Source organism: Aedes aegypti, chromosome 2, assembly GCF_002204515.2.
Source record: "Aedes aegypti strain LVP_AGWG chromosome 2, AaegL5.0 Primary Assembly, whole genome shotgun sequence".
Taxonomy (NCBI): Eukaryota; Metazoa; Arthropoda; class Insecta; order Diptera; family Culicidae; genus Aedes; species Aedes aegypti.
Genome location: NC_035108.1, coordinates 59,230,674 through 59,255,594, shown reverse-complemented (window position 1 = coordinate 59,255,594; position 24,921 = coordinate 59,230,674). Strand labels below are relative to the sequence as shown.

The following is a 24,921-nucleotide window of genomic DNA, read 5'->3' as shown; positions in this document are numbered from 1 at the left end:
TGCCGTTGTGTTGGTAAGACTGGGGAAACGTCAAATTCGCACCGGCTGGTTGGCTGGCGACGATTTTGGCGACGGTTTCACCGGCGACGATTACAAATCGTCGCGTCCGATAAGGTGCAAAATTTACAATACATATCAGGTGATAAGAAGTTCCATAATCGGAATCACAACTATCACACACAAATGTATCAACACACTGAATATTTGCCATGTGATAGTTGAGTCAGCAGTGGCCAGTTAAGGTTGTAACCAAGCGACTGCAATTCTGCTTTGACAGATTTGTTAAATACTTAGCCACCTTTGGAGTGGCTCAGTAATGTACAGACATCCACTCGTCCCGCGAAGGGAGTTGTGGGGAACATTTTCTATAAGCAAAGTGACAAGCAATTTTGAGATCACTCAAAGCAAGGACAATTGTGTCCCAATTCACCGGAAGTGGGAACATCCAAATCACTAGGATTTCCAATGGACGGAGAAAATCCATGGAATTTGGTCACAACCAATTCACAGTTTGTGGAGTATAACAAATGCATAGTCTGCGAATTTACATTCTTATGTTCATATAGAGATGTAGGCGATTTCCTACAATAAGTAATCCAAGATTAGAACTACTTAAGCATTCCATCAGACTGGAGCTTCTCAAATTGATATCTGAGCTGCTCCAGATGATGTGATGAGTATCAGCATCACTGCCCACAATCAGCAGAAGGCCTTTTCATAGACAGTGAACGATAACTCGTTTGAAATCATCCATTGGGGATGGTTCATCATGTGGTAAATACACCACAAAACGAAAGACGTATTTCCTATTGAGGTCACATATAGAAATATCAATTGTGACAGCACATACATCTCTGGTTGTTAACTCAGAAATGAGTGTAGCGACGTCAGCGCTATTCACGAGCACGTATGCACGAGGCATGGCACGCGAGTATGCCATTTCATGTTTCTGAAAGTAGCAAAAACTGGGTCCACTAGGTTACCTAGATAAAAGTTCACAAAAGTAAGGTTTTTGAACTACCGCCACTTGAGCTGTACCATTTGCATGAGTCTACAAAGATTGATCGTTGCTGACATTTTATGCTGGAGATTGATCTAACTAAGCTATCCTAGCCGTAGCCACTACCCAAACTAGGCAGGATTAAGCTTTTCGCCATCTCAGAACGAAAAAGATCAGCAGCGAACAAAAACCAGATCGGTAGCTCTTAAAAGTCGCCAAAGGCGAAAAGCACAGATTACACTGCATAAAACGCATAATGCGAAACCATAGAGGTGAAAATTTAAACTAAATTACAATGTTTTAATAATCCCACCCTTATTTAGCCTCAGGCTTGAGACTGAAGAAGGGCAGCCGATTATCTCGGAGAAACACAAGGTCACCTGCACCATTGCTCCGGGTAGCACAGGAAGGGCATAATACTGTAGAGGGCGCCCTGGAACTCCACAGGCTCCGTTTGCGGCTAGGTTTTATTTAGACCCCCCTAACCATTCATTCTTTGGCACGGTAAGCTTAAAGCCGTATGAATTAGGGGTCACCTGTGAGGTGGACTTTTACCACCGGAACAGGCAGTCCGTAGTGTTAATTCTTAGCCAGTTGAAACAACCGCTACCGACACTACGCGGCTATCTAGGCTGATCGGGAAAAGGAAGTTAACATTGATGATTAACTCCTGACGTGCCCAAACAGCCACCAGGAGATTGGTGAGCTAGCAGCAAAGCTTGCAGCTGCTCACGTCTCCAACGGAACATTCGCAGATGAGGCGGCGGCTGAGGCCATCGTACAACCCATCGCGATCCGAAACTTCATGCAGGGTTTAAAGGACTCTAGGACGCAATTTTTCCTCAAGGCAAGGAATCCAGGCACACTTACCAGAGCGATAAGTGATGCTCTGGAGGTGCACACCAATGAGGAGGAAACGGCTATGTGGATGCATACCGGCCCCTCAAGGTTTTATAGAGGAAACTATCGGGGAAGAAGTTCTAATTTTCGGACAAGAAGAGGAAGCAGAGCAAGAGGTTTCGGTTATGGCAGAGGCCGAGGTAGAGGCTTCCACCAAAACCAGCAACCTCCCGGAAATAGACAACAACTCAACAATAATAACAACTATCCACAACAAAACCGTGGTAACAACAACAGAGGTAGACACGGACATGCCAATGTAGCTGTCCAAGAACCTCAACAGCGACCAAATCAACAACAGGAAGAAGATGTTGCGAATATTATCGAGCTTTTTCGTGAGTAATGTAGGGAAAAGGCTACCATCGATAACATTCAACATCAAAAATGAACAGGTACCATTTATTTTAGACAGTGGAGCAAGTTGTTCTATTATTTCAGCACATCTTGTTCCCCGTGAAACAGCAATTGACAAAAATGACAAAATTAAAATAAGAGGAATAAATGGTTCAACTTTGTCGTCAGGAAGTATTAATATTTGTCTTTGCTATGGACAAACAGTTTTTGGAATCAAGGCTTATGTTGTCAAGGGATTACCCCCTAGCATACCTGCCTTGCTTGGAAAAAATTTCTTGTACAAGTATGAAACAATATTAAACTTCAAGGAACAAACACTAATTGCATACGTAAACAATTGCAAAATTAAAATACCATTCAACACACCAAATATGTCATTTATATGTGTACCCGCTAGAACGGAGATCACAGCATTTGTAGAGGTAAATGTAAACGAACCTCAGGTGTTATTAAGTGAGGAAGTCAAACCATACGTTTTTATAGCTAATTCAATTGTAAAACCTAACAATGGGAAGATCCCAGTAAAAATTTTAAATGTATCAAGAAAAACAGTTCTTTTGCATGAACTGCAACCAAAAATGGAAAAGCTTGATCAATATAATATAATTCATCTTGATGATGTCAAAACTGACTCGAATAGAGCTGAAAAATTGTTAAAGGAATTAAAAATTAATCATTTATCTCGTGAGGAAAAAGCCACGATTCGAAAAATTTGTCTGAAGTACAACGATATATTTTGTCTATCAGACGATAAGCTATCGGTAACCAAAATTTTATCACCATCGATTGCCGTTAAGCAAAATACGCAACCAGTATACACAAAACCATATCGGTTTCCACAATCACAAAAAGAAGAAATTGACAAACAAATTAAAAATATGACTGACAGTGGTATAATAGAGGAAGCCCGTTCCGAATGGAATAGCCCGGTGCTCCTCGTACCCAAAAAGTCATGCGATGACAAAAAAAATGGAGGATGGTAATTGATTACCGAAAGGTAAACAATTCCCTTCAAGATGATAGGTTTGAATTAGGAAATATCGAAGACATTATAGATTCTCTGGCAGGGGCCAAGTACTTCACGCACTTGGATCTCTCGCAGGGATACTATCAATGTGAGATAGATCCTAAAAGTAGACCTATAACAGCTTTTTCAACAGCCACTGGTCAATTTCAAATGACCAGGCTGCCAATGGGATTAAAAATTAGTCCCTCAACATTTTCAAGATTAATGACAGTCGCGATGTCGGGACTGAATATGGAAAAATGTTTAGTTTATCTAGACGATATAATAGTTTTTGGCAAGACACTAGAAGAACACAATAAGAACCTTATTGCTATTTTTGAAAGACTTAGGGGAGTTAATCTTAAATTAAATCCCGCTAAGTGCAATTTTTTGCAGCAAGAGTTGCTTTATTTGGGACATTTCATATCGGAAGAAGGAGTTCGACCTGATCCTTCGAAGATAGAAAGTATAAAAAATTGGCGTGTACCTAGAACAGCCGATGAAGTTAAACGTTTTGTTGCTTTCGCCAACTACTATCGAAAGCACATAAAAGATTTTTCAAAGGATTTGTATTCCATTGAATCAGTTGACAAGGAAAGGTGTAGTATTTGAATGGATACCAGAATGTCAACAAAGCTTCGAAATATTGAAAACTAATTTTGTTAACCCACCAATTTTGGATTACCCGGATTTTGAAAATTCTTTTAAATTGCAAACTGATGCGTCAGGGTATGCACTGAACAAATCAGAATTAAATTATGGAACTATTGAAAAGGAACTATTGGCTGTAGTTTGGGCGATCAAGCATTTCAGACCATATCTGTATGGAAGAAAGTTTGATTTGGAAACAGACCACAGACCATTAGTCTATTTGTTTTCAATGAAGGAACCTTCTAGTAGGCTAACTAAATTCAGGTTAGCACTGGAAGAGTATGATTTTAGTATAACGTATATTCCAGGAAAAGACAACGTATTGGCAGACGCCTTATCTAGGATGACAAGCGACAATTTAAAAGAAATAAACAAGAAAGTTGACCAAGATGTTCTAGTGACCACGCGAAGTAAATCAGCAAAAGAGAATTCTGATGGGGATCCAAATAATGAAATGGCTGGCCAGCATTCATTATCAGGATTGTCAATCGAAGTAATCTTTAATGAAAACAAAGTAATACCTGAAGTAAGATTTGATGCTCCAAAACATCAAATTAAAATTAATCCAGCTAAGACTCTAATCCAGCTACGGCGGATTTTTTTTTTTTTTTCTGTTCGGAACATAAACCACTGCGACCAATATTTGATCTATTGTAGTATATCCCGTGTCCTTTGTGTAGTGCATGTCGTTTTACTTTGTCACTATCGAGAAGTGATAAAGCATTCGGTTTTCTTACAGTTGTAATTCCTAACTTGATCACAGGAAAGGATTCTAACTGAAAGGCTCCTACCCTTCGAAGAGTGTGGTGCATGCACTCTCCACAGGCGCGCCCCTTTATCAGGCAAAATCGGATCCCTCGATAAAGCCAAGAAATTACACCGATATTGTCCATGCATCAGAATCCTAGTCCTTACTTCTTCAAACTAGAGAACGAAATAAATATAAGATTAGAAAACAAATTGTTGAATTCGACTCATTTTTTTTCCTTGTCTCAAGATCATTCTCGGCAACTGGGAAAACCGAGACTTGTCACTTTCAACAAGGTTTAAAATGTAACAAGGACTAAAAGTGTTCCTTTGATTACTATAACATCCTGTTTTCTTCGTTTGAAGCAGTCAGGACTAGGGTTCACTGGTAGATCTTTACCCCATAACGCACCACGAAAAGGTGATCTACCCGCGTTATGGGTACAGCTACGGCGGATAGTAGCAATGCTGAAAGAAATGTGCAAAATAAACAAAATAAACGAGCTCGTAATAAAGAATACTGATCCAGGAAAACAATTTTACAAACATGATACATACCAACAACTTAAATAATGGCATGCCACCATTGAGAATAATGGATCAGAAGATAAAGCACATTGAAAGTAAAATGGAGAAAGATCTCATAATAAATGATTTTCATTTACTGCCTACGGCAGGCCATGCAGGTATAGCGAAAACACTAAAGAACATACAAAGGCGATATTTTTGGTCGACTATGAAAAAGGATATTTCCAATTTCATAAAGTCTTGCGAATCTTGCCAGAAAAATAAACACATAAAACCCAAAAATGTACCACAGATCGTAACAACAACGGCAAATAGTGCATTCAGAAAAATCTATTTAGATTTGGTTGGACTACTTGTGCCTAGTTATGAAGGTCATTCATACATACTAACAACACAGTGTGAATTGACAAAATTCATCACTGCGACACCAATATTAAACAAATCAACCAAAATTGTTGCTAAAGCTTTTGTAGAGAATGTCATATTAAATTATGGAGTTCCCGATGAAATTGCTACTGATCGAGGAACAGAATTTATGTCAGAGTTATTTACAAAAATTTGTGAACTTTTAAAAATTTCTAAATTAAATTCAACTGCTTATCACCATCAGTCGATAGGCGCATTGGAAAACTCGCATAAGAGTTTAGGAAATTTTTTGAGAATCTATGCAGCAGGAAATCCTGGAGAATGGTCATCATGGACCAAGTTTTATCAATTTGCGTATAATACCACAACTCATCTGGAGACTGAAAAAACTCCATTTGATTTAGTGTTTGGAAAACATTGTAAACTGCCATCAAGTTTAAGCGATCCTCCTCCGATTCTGACACCCATTTACACTTTGGACGATTATTCAAAATTACTAAAAATAAAAATTCAAGCAACACAACAAGCAGCACACAAATCATTAACTGAAGCAAAAACAAGAAGAACTCTAAAATTAAATACAAACACAAAAGAATTACACTATGTCACTGGACAGTTATTGTTAATAAAAATGAAACAGGGAACAAGGTTAGTACAGTATATGAGGGACCGTACCCTGTAGTAGAAGACAGAGGACCGAATGTAGCGATTCGAATAAAAGATAAGGTAGATTTAATTCATAAAAGTAGGACAAAACCTTTTATAACAAATCCATCAATTTTATAACCAATATAATACAGTAAAATATTTTTAGGACGTGTGGCGGATGAGCTCGCTACCACTTACGTTTTTAATAATACCAAACAAATATCATTCCATTTCACATAAATGAGTATCTCTAATGTTAGTTCTGTAGAGTCTTGAGAAGACTGAGCTGGAGATATGAGATATCAAAGGCGATCTACAATGGATCACATTAGTTAAACACATTTACATTTCAAATTATTAGAATTAAAAATAAACATGTATTTCAAACTAAATGTTTTACGTTTCAACCATTATAAACTAAATGTTTTAAATTTTCAACTATAAGATAAAAATTTAAAAATAAATAAATAGGGCGTGTGGCGGATACACCCCTGACTACGCCTGTGGAACGCGATCGGTAGAAGTAGAAGTCGAACGACAGAATGTTATGCTGGATAATCATAACATTCAGCCGTTGTAGAACGATGAACTACCAAATGCTTACACAGCAGAAAGTATGTGTCACGCCACTCAGTAGGTAGGCTAGCGTAAGGAAATGATTTTTGAATAAAGGAGATATATACGAACCACCGACTGGACAACATCATTCTATCCAAACTAATCCAGTCAATGCAATGAAGAGACAGTAAATTTTATTGGAATCTAATAGTATTCAAATGTTACACATATACCAAAGTTAGAGACCCTAGAAGTCGTTCTATTTGATTATCGCACATAAAATATAATGGAGATTTAAGCTCAATGTACACTAGACTGATACAAATTTTGAAGTTTTTGCTCCCCTATGCTTAAACGATGTCAATTATGATTAAAATGATCCTCCCAAAATTTGAAGAGATTCGGATGAAATTTGGTTGTGCACACGCTATTTGAAGTTTATATGGAAATTACTATGGAAAAGGCAAACCTTTTGTGTTCAGTCCTCTAACTGCTCGTCATAATAATCTATAGAAAAGTGAACACACTCATCTCATGTGAAAACTTCCCAGCTACAACTTTGCCGAAGACCACATTTCGATAAGACTTAAGGATAATTTGTTATTATTGATAACAAAGTCTGAATCATGCTGAGATGATCAATCAATTACTTTCAGAGCAACACTGCTTTTTTGCTGTAGAACAGTGCTTCCCAAACTTTTTCAACTTTCGCCCCCTTAAGGCCCATATTTATCTGAAATCGCCCCCCTGATTTGTGATTCAATTATTTGAATGAAGCGCTGTGCGCCATAATATGTCCTCGACTGGCAAATCCATAGAATCAAAATAAAATAACTATTACCGTAATCCGGGGTATCATTGATCAGCGGGGTAACATTGATCGGAATGACCCATCTCATAAAAAGTTCACATTATCATTTATTGATGGAACATTTCCAAATCATGAATGGTGCTTCTCTTTCTTATATTCATCAGCTGATAAAAGTGAAGATTTTTGCGAAAATTGCGTTTACCTTATGCGTAAATTTGGCAACTTTTCGAAACAATGATTTCAATGGTTAAGGATGACACTACCAAACATTCATGTCTCACATAAGTTATGTAAATGATATGAGCAAGGAAAATGTGGTTCTTACTAAAAACGGTATCGCCGAAAACGATTCCGTTGTCAAAACTTTCATAAGTATGTTCAATTAGGCAAAATTACCGAATTACTGTTAAGAATGTAACTTTCCCTTAGGAAATTGCCTACCTTTAGGCGTATTCCGTTGTTCGAGATGTTTTTAATTTTAAAATAACTCAAAAAGTAAATGACTTGTAAGCATTTGGCCTTCATATTCGACTTCAGGGCCATGATTCTAGTAGGTTACGACATTTCCAATATTACCGAACGTTGTTTACATAGGTGATCAATGTTACCCCATATAAGCTAAATAAAAAAATTACTTAAAATATGTTTTTAACATGCTTAAACCTGTCAAAAAACAACATAAAATATATAGTATATTTTGCGTTTTTGGAAGGTTTCGCAAAGCTCCCATAAAAAAGTTCCTTATATAAAATATTAGGCATTTGCAAAAAAATATCAGACATAAGTTTTGTACATCCAAAATATGTTGTGTGACTTAATTGTTATCTGTGACTAATCATTCCGACCTTGTGCAAATGTCAAATACCGACCATTCTTAAAACTCACATGATATTAAAATACCTGGATGCATAACACAAATATTTTATGTTTGACAATCATCAAATGTTGTCTATTATAATTTTAAAATGACCATGATTAGAGATATAACAATCTAAGGTAAAGTAGTCATGATAATTTTATTTTTTTTCAAATGCTTTCGTGTCTGCTTTTTCGCCCCCTTTCTGGATTTGTCGCCCCCCAAATTCTGTTTTACAAATTTTCGCCCCCTTGAGCTTGAAAATCGCCCCCACGGGTGCGAATTCGCCCACTTTGGGAATCACTGCTGTAGAACATAGTAGCCTGGATTACTTTGATCTATTCTTCCTGCCAGGAGCACCACTGTTGCCTGCCGAACAGTTGGTGAAGCATGCTACATGGAAACCTACTTTATAATGATGACTAACAATTTATCGTGACGTTCAATCAAAAAGTGGTCTTCGGCAAAGTTGTAGCTGGAAGGATTTCACATTAGAAGGATTTGTTCACTTTTCCATAAAATTTTATGACGAAGAGATAGAGGGCTGAACACTAAAGATTGACGTTTTCCATAGAAATCTCCATATAAACTTCAAATGGCGTGTGCACAGTCAAATTTCTTCCGAATTATTTCAAACCTTAGGTGGATGCTATTTTTCATAAATAAAATCGTTTAAGCATAGGGGAGCTAAAATTTCAAAATTTGCATCACTCTAGTGTACACACAGCGAACTGGACTATCGAAATTCATACATTTTGCCTTATGAAAGATGGAACGAATATCGCAATACGAGCGCTTTATGTATCGTTTTACCGTCACTCAACATCAAGGCGTCCATAGGCGCGGGGTGTATGCTCGAGCCTATCGATCGCAAGGTCCTTGGTTCGATTCCAGGTTGCCACGAAAACTTTTTTTGTTTTCAAATTTTGGTTCGCTGCGTGTGTATTTATGTAAACTATGATTTTCGTCAATTTGCATCTTTCAATATCTCAACATTGAACGAGCTTTCAGTAAAAATATGTTTTACCGACTAAATTCGTCATTTAGGTTTACCGAAGTGTTAAGGGTCAAACACAATGCAACGGCATTACGGGAAGAACGGCAAAACGGCAACACCGACTTGAATGACATTTCAATGTTTTGATCAATGTCGACTCAATCAGATTCAACATGGATTTGACAAGTAGAGTGTAGATCAAGATGGGCTTGCCGTTTTGCCGTTGTACCGTGCTGCCGTTCACATTGTGTTTGGGGCTTTACGTCTGTTTGTCTGTGATAGGTTTGTTCCCTTCACTGATTGCTGCGGTCTTATCCGGGTGTGGGAGTCTAAATTGCGCTCTAATTCTAGAACACGCTTGCAAGCCATCAGCTGGTGTAACAATAGACATAATAAATTAGACCGCTAATGTCGCTGCAAATCTTGTGACCAACATCTAGTATGCCTATTTTTGTGATGGTACTCAAAGTGTCAAATTTTCATCAACTCAATTATAGCAATCATGCATTCGAAACCAAAATATACACTCAATCAACGTTCTTACGCGAGTGAAGTGTTTTGTTACCAAAATGGGTTTTTCTTGTGCTCTCAAGAGTTGTGATTCAACGTACAGACGAAAGTCCCGTCTGGGTGTGTCGTTCTACAGGTGATGAACGCTCATAAATCACAAAATTACATGATAAAACCACTTTTTATTTCAGATTCCCTACAGATACTGTGATGGTCGCGCAATGGATGTCAAGTTTAAAGCAGAATTATCAAGAATTGAAACAAAATAGAGATACAGCTTTTTGTTCCCGACACTTTTCGAACTGCTGCTTCAAGAGTGTCGGAGGGAGACGATTCCTTACTGCTGCGGCGAAATTTTACAAATAATTGTTTTATCTTAAGTCCTTTAGACTATATTGTTCCATGTAAGCGGTTCGAGTGCATACAAGTACTATTTAAAGACACAAGTATATAAAAACCACAAAACAGAAATGCGTTCAACATTGGGAGTTGTATATTTTTTATTAATCACTTCTTGTTCAATTGTATCCTTTAAAAAAAATCACATTATTCTTCAATTGCTATACGATGGAGGGGAAAAACAAGAGATGGAGTATCTACTCTACAATACAAAAATCCAACTGCTTATCCTTCCGACGATCACGAACGCGAATGATAAAGATTGATCAATAAATATATTTTCAACACAATCTGATCCGTTCTTATCATGTGGAAGAAGTAAGTAAATGATGTTTCATTCAGTTCCAACTGTTCTAGCCATTCTTCCTTACAATTCAACAACATTTGCTTTCGCTTTTACTCGGTTCACTTCTAATGCACAACGAAATGACTAAATAAAACCAAAACAATCGTTGACACTTTGAGTACCGATGGTCGGCGCCAACAAAAATCAAGGCTACTGTGGTTGAATTATCCCTATCACAACCCTTGTATGGGACTAGCAGCGCCCCTAGCGTTCTAAATCTAATACTTCTATTGGTGTAACTGGAGCTTATTAGTTGTCTTTCGTCAAGTTTATCGAAAGAAATTTTTTACTCGGGTTCGCTTGTTTTGTTTACGTTTCGTTCATCGTCGTCTCTGCAGAAGGCGGACTGCGAGTTTCGTCTGTCACACAGCGCTTTAAAAATACAGTGTTCGGTTGCATATTGATTTATTCCTAAGTTTTGGACACTAAATTGTACAAATTTCTAGAATAGTTATCAAAATCATCGTTATTAGTGCACCAGAATGTCGTTCAATTTCGGCAATACCACCGGAACCGGCTTAGGATCTACTAGCACTCCGGCGAAACGTAAGTACTAAAAGGAGCGAGTCTTGCATGAAGGTTATGTCGATTGTTGTGATTTTTGCTGTAAGGACCTGTAAGGACTATCGGATAATTTTAAATCAATTAATTCTCTCCCAATGTGTAATGCATTCTTATATACACGAATTTCGGTTAAAAATAAGTACGTAGTTTACAAAAAATCGCAAAAATATTTAAAGTCTATAATCACACTTCGATTCAGCGCAAAAGCGTCTGGCCTGGATTCTCTGAGGCTTCGCGCTCTTTGGAACAGTGCATCGAATGCCTCCGCTGTGATCTTCGACTGCTCTGCCTTCGGGTCGTTTCAATGTCCTGCTGGTTCTCTATGCTTTGGAATCCCTTCCTAAAATAGGTGAAATTTAAACGAAAATTAAAGTTGATCTTTTTCTCAATTAGTTACAGGGCTGGTAGCGAGTCACTTTTTAGTGTCCAGGGTTGTTACCACTATGTAAATTGCGCGGATTAAATTTTAATCACCTGCATTATACATTTATCAGCTAGAGTATTTTTTCTTATTTTCATTTGGCAATAATTGGCAAGGATGGTAAATTACAAATCTCGCATCACTTATGATCTCGCCTTAAAAGCCATTGGTAACCATGTGTGTAGCTCATTGTTTCTGAGCATTTGAATGGATTTACACGTTGCTTAACAACTTTATGGTGAAGAAAGGATCATTATCTACCTACCAGTGATGTTGGTTTGAATGTTTATTCCTTCACTTGCTCAGAAACAACGAGTTACACACATGGTTACCAATGGCTTTTAGGGCGTTATCTCAGAGTATGAGAGAAATTGAAATCTCTTAGGGATGGTACACAAATTATGTCACGCTAAATTTCGACATTTTCTTACAAAAATTTTGTAAGGCTTGTCAGGCGTGGCTTGACCCCCTCCCCCCCCCCCCTTGGAGCGTGACGTAATTTGTGCATGACCCCTTAAAAAGGATTTATATCTAATAATTATTAGAACGAGTTGTTGGCTACCATGCATAAATTGGAACAAAATCTATGTTTGTCAAAAAAAAAGTTCTCCTGTTTTACTTTTCGTTGCCAGCCACGCTAAGTTAAAACAGAAATTACCTTTTATAACACATGTAACCGAAAATCCCCAACAGAATGAGCACAAACACGGACGTTATGGTAACCGTAATGTAGATGTAGAACATCTGAATTTTGTCGGACAGCATGTCCGAACCGGACGTTGACTTGCTTCGCCACATATCTGTTGGAAACGAAATAGAAGATGATTATCCTGCCAAGATTGGCTACCGTACTTCCCAGACCTTACCGATATAGTTTGTATCATCGTCAATCTCCGGGGGATCAGGCAGGGCCACCGTCGTGGTGCTGGCCGTGGTAGTCGTGGTCAGCGGGTTTGTGTACGAGAACGAGAAAGCCGAACGGGTCGGCGGGCCAGGGAACACTATCTGGCCTTTGTCACTGAGGAATCGGTGTCCCGACTTAATGTACATGGCTGTGGGAAGAAAGACAAACACTAGCTAGTGAAAGCAATACAGAGGCAATAATACATAAAATATAATCTTATGAGTAATGTATGTAATACTTTCGAGGGCCATCCGGGATGCTACGAGACGAATATCTTTATAGAATGGTTTCAGAATCTATATGATCTTTCAAAATTATTCTTCTTGAATTTCTAATATGTTTCAATATATCTTTATTCAGGAATTGCTCTAAAAAATTTCTTAAGTCAGATGTTTTCCAGCAAGTCTTTTATCAATTTCTGCAGTTGTTATTCTAGGAGATCTTTCGATGTTCTTCCAAGAAAAGCTTCATTCTAGAAGTAGGTATATAAAAAAAAACGAATTTAGTACTATACCATTTAATTCCACTAGAGTTTGTATCCTTTGACAGATACGCGTATTTCGACCTCAACTGTAAGGCCGTCTTCAGTATCGAGTACTAGACTCGGCTTAGTACACGACACTGAAGACGGCCTTACAGTTGAGGTCGAAATACGCGTATCTGTCAAAGGATACATACTCTAGTGGAATTAAATAGTACTAAATTCGGTATTCTACTAAACAGCTCGAAGATTTATTATCATTCATTCTAGAGTTTTTGTAAATATTCTTTATGGTTTTTGTTTTCAGGAAACCCTACAAAAATTCCTTCAGGAATTCATATGCTATTTTTTCCGTTATTCTTCCAGCCATTTTCATAGGAATTCCTCCAAGAAATCATCCAAGATTTCTCCCAGTACTGCTAGAATGGATTATTGCATGGAATCTCGTCGCAATTTCCAGGAATTTCTAAAAAAAAAATCGACCAGGGATCCCTCATGTAGCTGCTACTGTACGATGTCTAGGGATTCCTCCAGCATTTCATCTAGGAATTTAAAAGTCAAAACATTTCTTTGGTAATTTCTCGAATAAAACAAAGTTCATTTAAAATTACGCACCAGCAGAGATGGACAAAACAATTCAATTTTGAGAGCGATTTGTGATTGATTCACTCACAAAAGTGAATCGACTATACTGCCGTGAAACGCAAGTCAGTCCCATCTGCATTTTTGGCAAAATTGAGTTGAGCTCAGTGCAAGTGATTCTTCCTCCCGGTACAGGAATATCCCCAAAAATTGGTGAATTGTCCCAAAGACATTTCCAGTAAAATCATTCCCTGGATTGCATGAACGGAAGTATCCTGAAATTTCTTCGGAAATTCTTCAACGGCAATTATTTCAAGGGTTCTTTCAAGGATTCGATCGAACTCATTTTAAGATTTTCCCCATGATTTCGACTTCAGTTATTTCAGGAGGAATGGAGGGAGTGTTAGACATTTCTTCGAGAAATTTTGAAAAAAATACTGGATTGTTATCTCTCTGAAAATTCCTAGAAAAATCATTGGAGCAATTTCGATTTTTTTGGGGATTGTACTCAAGATTTCTCCACATCACTCCCAGAAAAAAGATTCATCTGATAATTTTTCCTGTAGTTGCTTTATCAACTCTTTCAGGAATGTTAGGATTGCCTTGTTAGGGGTATTCAGTTGTTCATTCTGTTTTTCGTTCGGATTCTACGCTAAAACAACTAGAACCCAAAGTTTCAAAACTTTCCGTGCCCTGGAACTATTTTTAAAATGTGTTTGAAATCACTTTTGACCTACCCCTCGGCAAATTTTACTCAGTGGCAAGTTTCGAAAAAGGGATGTGCCACCAAGCCAGCACATAAAGGACATGTGACTATTGAAACAATAATATACTTTCAATCATCATTAAGATTTTTGATTGAAGATAATGAGCCTTGTGTTCATCTATTGTTGAGGTCGTTGTTAACTTTTTATTTAGTAAACAAGAATATGTACTTCAGAGACCACATACCTGAAATACGAGACCAAAAAGAAACTGAACGGGAACCACGTTCCAAAATGAATACTTCAGAGAATTCAACCAGACATCTACCGAAGCGTCTTTCTAAAAGTTTCTGTGGGAATTCACGTGACGTTACGTCAAATATTACTACATTTGTTAAATGATTTTTTTTACAAATTTCATCAAAATGTTGTTCAGGTATTTGCTCGAAGCTGTAAATTCGAAGATTTCTTCAAGCGTTTATTGAGAAATTCCTTCATAAATTTTCAAAGAGTACCTCCAGGATTTTCGTTTGAGATATCATAAAGAGTTCAACCAGATTTTTTTCCAATGATAACCTCTGAAAATTTCCCAAAAAATCCTCAAAGAACTCTTGCATTTCTCCACAATTCTTGTCCAAGGAGTCGCTGAGATTTTTTTTTATTTAATTGGAGAAAATTCATTAAAACAAAACCGAGATATGTTTTTAAACGAAATCCTTAAGATATCACTGATGAAATACATCATAAATTGTTACACCCTGAATAAATTTTTAAATGAAGGATCCATGTAGAATTCAAGATAATTCAAAATAATTCAAGAGCTTTAAAGGAATTAGAAATTTCTGGAGAAATTGATGAGTATCCCCGGATGAACTGATTGTGAAATTCCTGGAAAAATCCTCAATAGATTTTGTAGCATAATCGAGCAATTCCTACGATTATCTATATGGTAATTCTAGAAGGGTTGGCCCTGATAACGACTGTGAGTATTAGTAAAAAATTGCCATTCATTTCTAGAATAACCTCTGCTATCTTGGATGAATTAATATAGGGATATTTTCTAGGTATCTCAGAGTAATAACTGGAGAAACCGGTACAGGAATTTCTGAAAGAATATTGGACTGCTGAAGGATTTTCTGGAGCAAATTTTGAAGGAATTTCAAGGCGAATTCGTAAAAGAATTGCTAAAAGAATTGTTATAAAATACCTTTGAAGATCCCCTGAGCAGTCTTTGTACGAATTCCTGAAGAAATTTCTGAATTGATCTCTAGAAGAATTGGTGAAGATTTTCCACGAAGAATCTATGAACCTATGGAATAGTCGCTTAGTAGCCTCTGGAGTCTCAACGTAAATCCATCAAGATTCATTGCAAAGCGAAAAATGGAAAAGGGGCTTCGGATACTGTTTGATGATAAACAGAATAATGTATTTTTGAATTTTTAATTTTTTTTCACATTTCCAATTAAGGTTCCCTTCAAACCTAAATTAATAATTGTATTTTAGTTATTTTTTAAACTCAATTTCAACCACTATGACCAATTTCCATCATGGTTCCGAGGCTCTATGCTAATAACCCGAGGCCCGGTGCGGACTACGCTACTGATTTCATCACTGGGCAAACGATCATTTGAATTTAAATTGATTGAACCTTTTTTCGTGATTTTTAATATCAAAAGCATTATATTGAAGCGCAATTAAGACCTAAAAACTTTTTTTTTATCAATAACTAACTCAATTAGATTATTTGGAGATAAAAAAGTAGCAGCTTTTGGTAGCTTGATCAAAAGAGCACATTTTTAACACAAATTTATTGCGCTTCAATGCATAATTTTGATTTTATAAATGATTAATGAAGATTTCAATCAGTCGACACGATGGTATTACAATTCATATAAAGACAGTTCGTCTTGTAGTAAAATTTGCTGAAGGGGGTACTCAATTTTTAACGTAGTATCAGAATATGTAAACAACCGGATTTTCCTAAACATGTCAATTACTCGTAAACGGCCTTTTCAGTCAGAAACCTATACCTACACTGCCCATAACTGCATATTTGTAACATTCGACAAAAGTAGGCATTGGGTAAATGGGATACCAAGTTTGCATTTTACTGCAGTATGAGAGGGAACTAAAATTTCAAAAAATCATTAAGAATTCAAAAGAGCTTGTTTGAGGCTGAAATTATGTACAACTCATACCGCATATTGGGTGAATAGTCAGAAAATAATTTTGTTAGAAATTTCGTTGCTACTACATTATGAGGCTCATGTATAATCTCAATGTGACTGTTATGCGATTACAATTGCCAATGTGACAAAACAACTTGGTATTTTTTTCGAATTTTCTAGAACAAACTCACAGATTTTAGTAAGTTGATCGAAAGTATTTATCATTTGATGACTCTCCCCGGTATTAACTCCAATTTGTCAAAAATGTCGAATGTGACTGTTATACAGTTATGGGCAGTACAGGGGATAGGCAAAATGATTGAGATAGGCAAAATTTTGCCCATTTTTGGATGAAATTGGATGCATCTGGAAGCAGTCGACGGCAAATTTGGTCCAGTTTTATGAACTTCCTTGGCTATGCATATTGGCCACTGGACACCGGAGATGTTCCGGATTTTCTGAGGTCATGTCCAAATGTCATTTTTTCTGTCGCTTGTATTTTTGTGCGGTGTAAAGTTAGATAAATGTTTGCAATTTTCCTACAAACTAGAACTAATAGGAAGTTGAATGCCACTGCACGCATTAAGATTGGTTGGAAATCTTCAGAAATATGACCATTTCCGTAAAACTGGTTCCGGAAAGCATGGTCAGTCATGTTTATATTTCCAATCATGTAAATTTTATCCGGAGCTATATCCAAGCGGACACCAACCTTAAAAATGATGTTTCCTGCAGCGTATTCAGAACCATTAGATGCACAGACCACTCTATAGAAGGTTCCAGGTACCCTGGGGGAAGTGGTCAATTAGGAACATATCCGGAACCATATCAATATGGGCATCAAACTTCATGATTTTCAAAGGTTATGCTTTCCGAAGCATTTCCAGCATCACCGGCTTCCATGACCACTTTATAGTAGGTTCCAGGTGCCCCGGGGGATGTGGCCAATTCGGAACATGTCCGTTCATCTGTTTAGAATCACATTCTACCATAAACAGTAAGATCCATGTGACTTGGAAAATGGCGAGCATTTTCAGAACCACAAGATGTAATAATCAATCTATAGTAGATTCCAGGGCACAGTGATTTTTTTTGCCGATTTTGTGATCGTAATAGAATAGCGTCTAAACCGTTGGTTTTAGCGAAAAAGTTTGTTCAGAGAAGTTTCTCGATTTGTTAAAACGCTTCTTTTGATACTAGCGGCCAGGTGATTAAATCACCTAAAAGTGAGATAAAAAAATATTTTTTTTATCTGTTGATCTGTTGATCTAGATAGACGGTCGGTGTCTTCAGAAAAGTTGTAGCACATGTTAATTCAAGACACTTTGTCGAAGACACCAAATTTCTATCTCTTATACATTACAAGATATGTTATTTTTTCTTAAAATGACCCTTAAAAATCAAAATTTTAGTATAACTTTTTTCTAACATTTTTGACATTTTTTGTGCCTTCTACAAAGTTGTTCAACTACAAAAACTACATGTTTTTGCTGAACATTGCAACTTGCTATCTCTTATGGTAAAATAGTTATTTTTAAATAATCGATTTTTATGGGGCTTTTTTGGACTAATTGCATTAGTTTGGACGCAGATTGACGCACTTGGCGATTTGCGATTTTGAAAGGGCTATTTTATGACTTTCTATTGACACTAAGAACTTTTGGCCAGAAGCGGTCTATTGATTGTTATGTTTTAACTAGTTAAGCCATAAAAATGCAGTTAATTGCGGTTTGAGGACTTTTTATCGTTTCCATTACGTTATTTCATATGATACATGTTGCATTTGATACGTTATGATAATTTTCATTATATTTTCATTTACTACCTCACCTATAGACTTCATTTAGCATGGAAATGTTTTTCTTTTTTCTTTTTGTTTAAGTCATACCGATTCACCCAACTTTTTACTGTCCATAGAGCGTTACGTAATTTGTGAACGATGCCATTTGTTTGTCACGCAACATTAATTTTTGTTGGTACCATGTAATGTTTAAACAAAACTGATCGTGAATAATATGCTTGCCGACATTTCAATAGTGAATGTATATTTCACTTATACTAATGCAGACAAAGTATTTGCAGATTTGAAATAAAACTGTATCAGTGAGCGCCGACTGCACATGACTCAGAACTTTAACTTCAGTGCCTGTTTTTGAATTCTGTTATAACTGTTAAAAACTCCGTGAATTCAGTGGGAACTATTGGAAAATGTCTGGTTTAACAAATACAACTATAAATTTTATTATAAATGAGTTGTACCATTCCTTATTATAATGATTTATCATTTTTATTTGTTTGTTTAATTTGTTTACCGGCAAAACAGACCGATGCTCGAAGTAGGAGGGAACGTGGAAAAGAAAGCAGTGAGGATTGTTTATCAGCCATGTTGTGTATCGCGAGATTTTGAAATGAGCAAGTATATTACGCTCTGTGACTAACAAATAATAGTTGCGTGACAAACAAATGGCATCGTTCACAAATTACGTAACGCTCTATGGACAGTAAAAAGTTGGTTGAAACGTTATGACTCAAACAAAAATAAAAAAGAAAAAACATTTCCATGCTAAATGAAGTCTGTAGGTGAGGTAGTAAATAAAAATATAATGAAAATTATCATAACGTATCAAATGCAACATGTATCATATGAAATAACGTAATGGAAACGATAAAAAGTCGTCAAACCGCAATTAACTGCATTTTTATGGCTTAACTAGTTAAAACATAACAATCAATAGACCGCTTCTGGCCAAAAGTTCTTAGTGTCAATAGAAAGTCATAAAATAGCCCTTTCAAAATCGCAAATCGCCAAGTGCGTCAATCTGCGTCCAAACTAATGCTATTAGGGCCGATTTCTTCACCTTCGCTTAAGCCGTAAACCACGTTTACCCATACGATTAAACCAGGTTTAAGGTCTAAGCGGTGGTGAAGAAACCGCTTATTAGTCCAAAAAAGCCCCATAAAAATCGATTATTTAAAAATAACTATTTTACCATAAGAGATAGCAAGTTGCAATGTTCAGCAAAAACATGTAGTTTTTGTAGTTGAACAACTTTGTAGAAGGCACAAAAAATGTCAAAAATGTTAGAAAAAAGTAATACTAAAATTTTCACGTGGTAAAGATGGACAAATTATGGGTGAAATTATGAAAAAAATCCACGTGCTCGGCTGGGATTTGAACCCAGGACTCTTGTATGCTAGACGAGCGCTTTACCAACTAAGCTACCGAGCCACTTGGTGACCCAATAACTGAGTTGGTTACAAGTTTAGAATTCAAATCCCTACAGACCACGCGGACCCCTTTCATAACCAATATCCATCCATCTCTTGTTCCTACACACGCGGAGCGAGCGAGTGCGATTTATTTAGTGTTGAAACTGTTTGCCTATCGTACCTACATCGCTTCCACAACAACTGTATTGTGGAAGAGTAAAGATGTAATTTATTAATGATGTAACCCATAATTTGTCCATCTTTACCACGCGTAATGAGTTAATTAATTTAATAACCATGCGGATTGGATTACCGAACAGCTCAATATAAGTGTCAGTTTATATTAGAGTGTACTGCCTCTCTGTAGTAGTCATGTCGTCACTTGAGTGAGAACGACACGTTGATAGCCTTCCCACATCTTTACTCTTCCACAATACAGTTGTTGTGGAAGCGATGTAGGTACGATAGGCAAACAGTTTCAACACTAAATAAATCGCACTCGCTCGCTCCGCGTGTGTAGGAACAAGAGATGGATGGATATTGGTTATGAAAGGGGTCCGCGTGGTCTGTAGGGATTTGAATTCTAAACTTGTAACCAACTCAGTTATTGGGTCACCAAGTGGCTCGGTAGCTTAGTTGGTAAAGCGCTCGTCTAGCATACAAGAGTCCTGGGTTCAAATCCCAGCCGAGCACGTGGATTTTTTTCATAATTTCACCCATAATTTGTCCATCTTTACCACGCGTAATGAGTTAATTAATTTAATAACCATGCGGATTGGATTACCGAACAGCTCAATATAAGTGTCAGTTTACTAAAATTTTGATTTTTAAGGGTCATGTTAAGAAAAAATTACATATCTTGTAATGTATAAGAGATAGAAATTTGGTGTCTTCGACAAAGTGTCTTGAATTAACATGTGCTACAACTTTGCTGAAGACACCGACCGTCTATCTTCAGCAGATAAAAAAAATATTTTTTTATCTCACTTTTAGGTGATTTAATCACCTGGCCGCTAGTATCAAAAAAAGCGCTTTTACAAATCAAAAAACTTCTCTGAACAAACTTTTTCGCTAAAACCAACGGTTTACACGCTATTCCATTACGATCACAAAATCGGCAAAAAAAAATCACTGTGCAGGGGCTCCTAGAGATGGGGCCAATTCGAAACATTGTATATCGCGAATATACAATGTAAGGCATAGGGGCCTTCCTTAGCCTAGTGTTCAGAGTCCGTGGCTACAAAGCAAAGCCATTCTGAAGGTGTCTGGCTTCGATTCCTGGTCTGTCCACGATCTTTTCGTAATGGAAATATTGTTGATTTCCCTGGGCATAGAGTATCATCGTACCTGCCACACGATATACGAATGCAATAAATGGAAACTTTGGCAAAGAAAGCTCTCTGTTAATAACTGTGGAAGTGCTCATTGAACACTAAGCTGAGAAGCAGGCTTCGTCGCAGTGAGGACGTAATGCCAAGAAGAAGAAGAACAATGGATCGCATCACCAATTAAAGATGACTATATATAACATATCCCATTAATTCTTCTTGGGATTGCGTCCTTACTGGGACAGAACCTGCTTCTCAGCTTGGTGTTCCTTAGAGTACTTTCACAGTTATTAACTGAGCGCCTGCTTTGACCCCATTCAGCATGGTTTTGTTTTATAGCCCCGGATCCTAACCACTCGGATAAGGAAGCCTCCAATAAATCAAAATGTTTTCATGATCATGATCATTCATGGGTCTCTTGTAACAATAGTTTTTTAACCAATGCGAAAAATGATCTTCAAATGCGTTGTTGACCTTCAAAATTTTGGCTGTTGATTGATTTTGTTCCGGTCATTCATGGAGTAGAAACTATTCAATGCCCACTGCTCTTCTTCTTGCGTGATCGAATTGCACAATTCGCAGCTCTCCAAATTCAACCAGCTGTCTTTCTCTTGAGGACTCGTCATACTTTTTACCATTTAGTGCAGGGGTTTTCAGCCATTTTGGCTCGCGGAGCACTTTTTGAAATTTAATCGTTGCGCGGAGCACCTGTTCTTCATCTCCGTTTTAAATCCGATCTTTTACACGCTTAAATCGACCATAAATTCCTACTAAAAACGTGAAGTGAGATTTACAGTCAGTGACAAAAGTTAGTTAGTAACTAAATGTTTTTTTTCTTAAATTTTATGAATTCATTACAATGCAGTCATATTCCAATGAGTTTCAGAGAGTTGTTCGAAGACAAAGTAAGTAACCGAGTTATTTTTTATTTACCTCACAAACGGTATTTTGTGAGTGGCTGGTGTGTTCTGTGTGTTTGCATAACTTTTAAAAGCGAATGACTTCACCGAACAAACCAATCGCTTACAACAAACCGTTTTTGAATTGAAATAAAAAAAAATCGCTCGATTAAATTTTTTTAGCTTCGCACAACCCTCTGAAACTCATTTAAAAATTACTGCATTGTAATGATTTCACTGCAACATTTCAGGTTATTTGTAGTTCGTCATCCAAATTTCAGCCAATTCAGAATACCAGAAGCTGAGATACAGAGCTCAAACTAAAGTACGAAAAAAACAACATTTGGTTACTGAGTATTGTTACTGACTGGTCAATTTTGCATGATTTTTCTAATAATTCAATATCTTAATGCTAATCTTAAAAGATTTGTTTAATTTAATTGATCAAGTTTTCTTTATGTCGGAATTAAACTGTGACAATTGGGCAATTGGGGTACACAAATTATGTCATGCATCAGAAAGTCACGTACTGCGTGACAAGCCTTACACAACTTTTGGAGGTCGCATACAAAAAGTGTAACTAGTGGGGCACGCGTAAAAAAAATGTGTACCATCCCTCAAAATTAGTGTGGCTTGTGGCTAAACTGCTATGGTTAGGAAATGTTCTGACTTATATGTTAAGTTCGAACAACCAAGCGAGCGAAATTTTTCTTTTTTTAAGTCTCTATGGATCGATGCATGAGTTCACTAATTTGACGTTTGAGCGGTGCGTAATTCACTCGTTGCCATGGTCACGTAAATAACACGGCACCGCTCAAACGTCAGAAAGTCAACTCGTGCATCGGTCCATTGATGAGCTAACCACAAGTTCAACACTTAAGGCGAAGTAGGCCGTTATTGAATTTTGTACTGGGCATCGATGATTGTGGCTAATTCGTGTCACGATTGTGATTTAATGAAAATAACTTTTGCACTGACATATCTGAAAGAGTATCAGCATGGTTTTTACATTTTACATTTCTGAATCGATATTATTTTTGATGACTGAGTTTTATCACTTAGAAATTGCGAGCTACGGAATCATCATGGCTGCCAGAATGAATGACGTATTACTTAGCCTTAAAGAAATATTGGTAAAACCCGTGAGATATTTATTCTTAACGGTTTTAAAATTTCGACTTTTATTAGAGTTACTTCAGCTCAATTTATTTTCGACGAGTTTCAAATATTATTCTTTCGGGAAAAATTGAATAAAGGAAAACCAAATTTCGTAGCCAAATATATTCCATATAAAATGTATGATCAAATATTCGCCGACTGAATACTCTATACCTTTCAATTACAAAATATCAACCCAAATTCTATGTATGGCTTGGTTTGACAAAATAAAAGCATTTTATAAGCAAAAATTGAGATATTTCAATGCATTGGTACACATTTTCAAAATTTTCGCGGAGCACCTCCGCGGAGCACGATCTGAAATCCGCTGATTTAGTGTAATCCCTAGTAACCAGGTTTCTATATGAACACATTTCCTGGGATATTCCTAGAAATGGAGTTCGAAGAGCATGGGTTATTTTAAGCGAGATTAGAGAGTGTAATTTGTAAGGTTCTGTTCAATTGTAACCGATGTTCACTTATGCACCAAAGTATAATATAGTGCATTCAATCTTGAGATTTACCACTCAAACGAAGTCCGCAATCGAGCGAATGAGATCGGATAATTCCATCACAGGCAACCGGCTTCCAATGATTGGACACGTGAACATTTACTCGTTGAATCAGCACTTCACACTTTCAGAAGTTCGTTAATCCGTCCAAAATAGTTCTGCATACTCAGCTTATTCCAAAGCAGATGTGATGAATATTGATTGTTTCACAGCTAGTCGCAACCGTGCCGAACTTGTGGAATCTAGTGACACTTATTAGGCACAAGTCCTCGACACGCGGAAAAGCAGAGGTGCTTTCACTGGCGAACACTATCACCGACTAGTGGGGCATCAGGTTTCCAGTTCCTAGCACCTACAAAGGCAGGGACAAAGGAAGGGATTGTTTTGGTTCTCGTTTTCGTTTTGATGCGCTGATTTTAATTCAATTAAAAGAGGCGGCATTCCTAGGTGCGATATATGCCTATGTCGTTGAATCCTCTAGCCAAAGCACTTGTGTCGAACCGCATTGATCTGTACTCGATTTCCGTACAGAGTATTTTGAACAGAACTATGTCGCGAACGTGGAGGTCAAAAGATCGATGTATTTTTATATAAGCAGTGCTAAGTAGTGATTTAACATATCATTATCGAACAATCTTAGGTGTAGCGAATGATAGTCGCGAAACCAGTTTGTTGCGGTAGGAACTTTAAGAAATAGTCCAAAGAATAATGTAATGGCAGTGTATCATAAGATGTTATTTTTACAAAATTGCTCTTGCATGCTTTACACTCCGTGTTACTATTGTTTGTTTTTTTTATACTTCTTTCTTGGGAAGTCTGATACACAAGGGTGTGATCCAGGATTTGTATAGGGGAGAGTCCTGTCTTTAAGGAATTTTTCTAGGAACCCTACGAGAATTTCTCAAGAATTTCCTACGCTGATTTGACTAGCCATTTTTATATGGGTTTCTTCATGAATTCATCCACCGTTTATCGCAGGAATCGCTCTGAAATTTTTTGAAATGTTTTAGGGTATTTCTTCAGCAGTAATGAAAAGTTGCAAACATGCCTGCTGAACCGGAACAAAAACAAAACAAAATGCTCGCGAGCATCAGAGTGCTAATTTGCTCGCATCTGTCGCGCGTAAACGAAGCAAAAGTGATTCGTGAACGTATTCAAAGCTGTTCAGAGTCAATAGCGCCTTTGGGAAAAAGGCTATTTCCCCTCTGAGATTTCTTGTTTTCAAGTGTTTTTGATTACAAACTGGTAGTTCACTATGTTTGCGAACTTTTTGCTATTTCTTTTGTTTTTTTTCCCGAGCAGGCGGGTACGAA

At 37.1% G+C, this 24,921-nt stretch overlaps 2 protein-coding genes across 3 annotated transcripts in view; one reads left to right on the top strand and one right to left on the bottom strand.

Annotated features, from left to right (window-relative positions):
• Positions 1–10,993: 10,993 nt before the first annotated feature.
• The window catches only part of LOC5568108 (probable nucleoporin Nup54), a 30,406-nt gene continuing 16,478 nt past the window's right edge, over positions 10,994–24,921 (top strand). The window contains exon 1 of one of the 2 annotated variants that reach the window (XM_021840951.1): positions 10,994–11,223. In XM_021840951.1, coding sequence (XP_021696643.1) covers positions 11,160–11,223 — 64 coding nt within the window. In that variant the 5' untranslated portion in view covers positions 10,994–11,159. The remainder of the gene's footprint in view (positions 11,224–24,921) is intronic. The other variant, XM_021840952.1, reaches the window with a different exon arrangement.
• LOC5568109 lies at positions 11,327–23,944 on the bottom strand. The gene is made up of 4 exons (XM_021840955.1): positions 23,621–23,944; positions 12,529–12,714; positions 12,321–12,462; positions 11,327–11,581 (listed from the first exon to the last, which is right to left on the bottom strand). Exons 2-4 carry the CDS (start codon positions 12,710–12,712, stop codon positions 11,437–11,439), a joined length of 471 nt encoding a protein of 156 aa, XP_021696647.1. The 5' UTR covers positions 12,713–12,714; positions 23,621–23,944; the 3' UTR covers positions 11,327–11,436.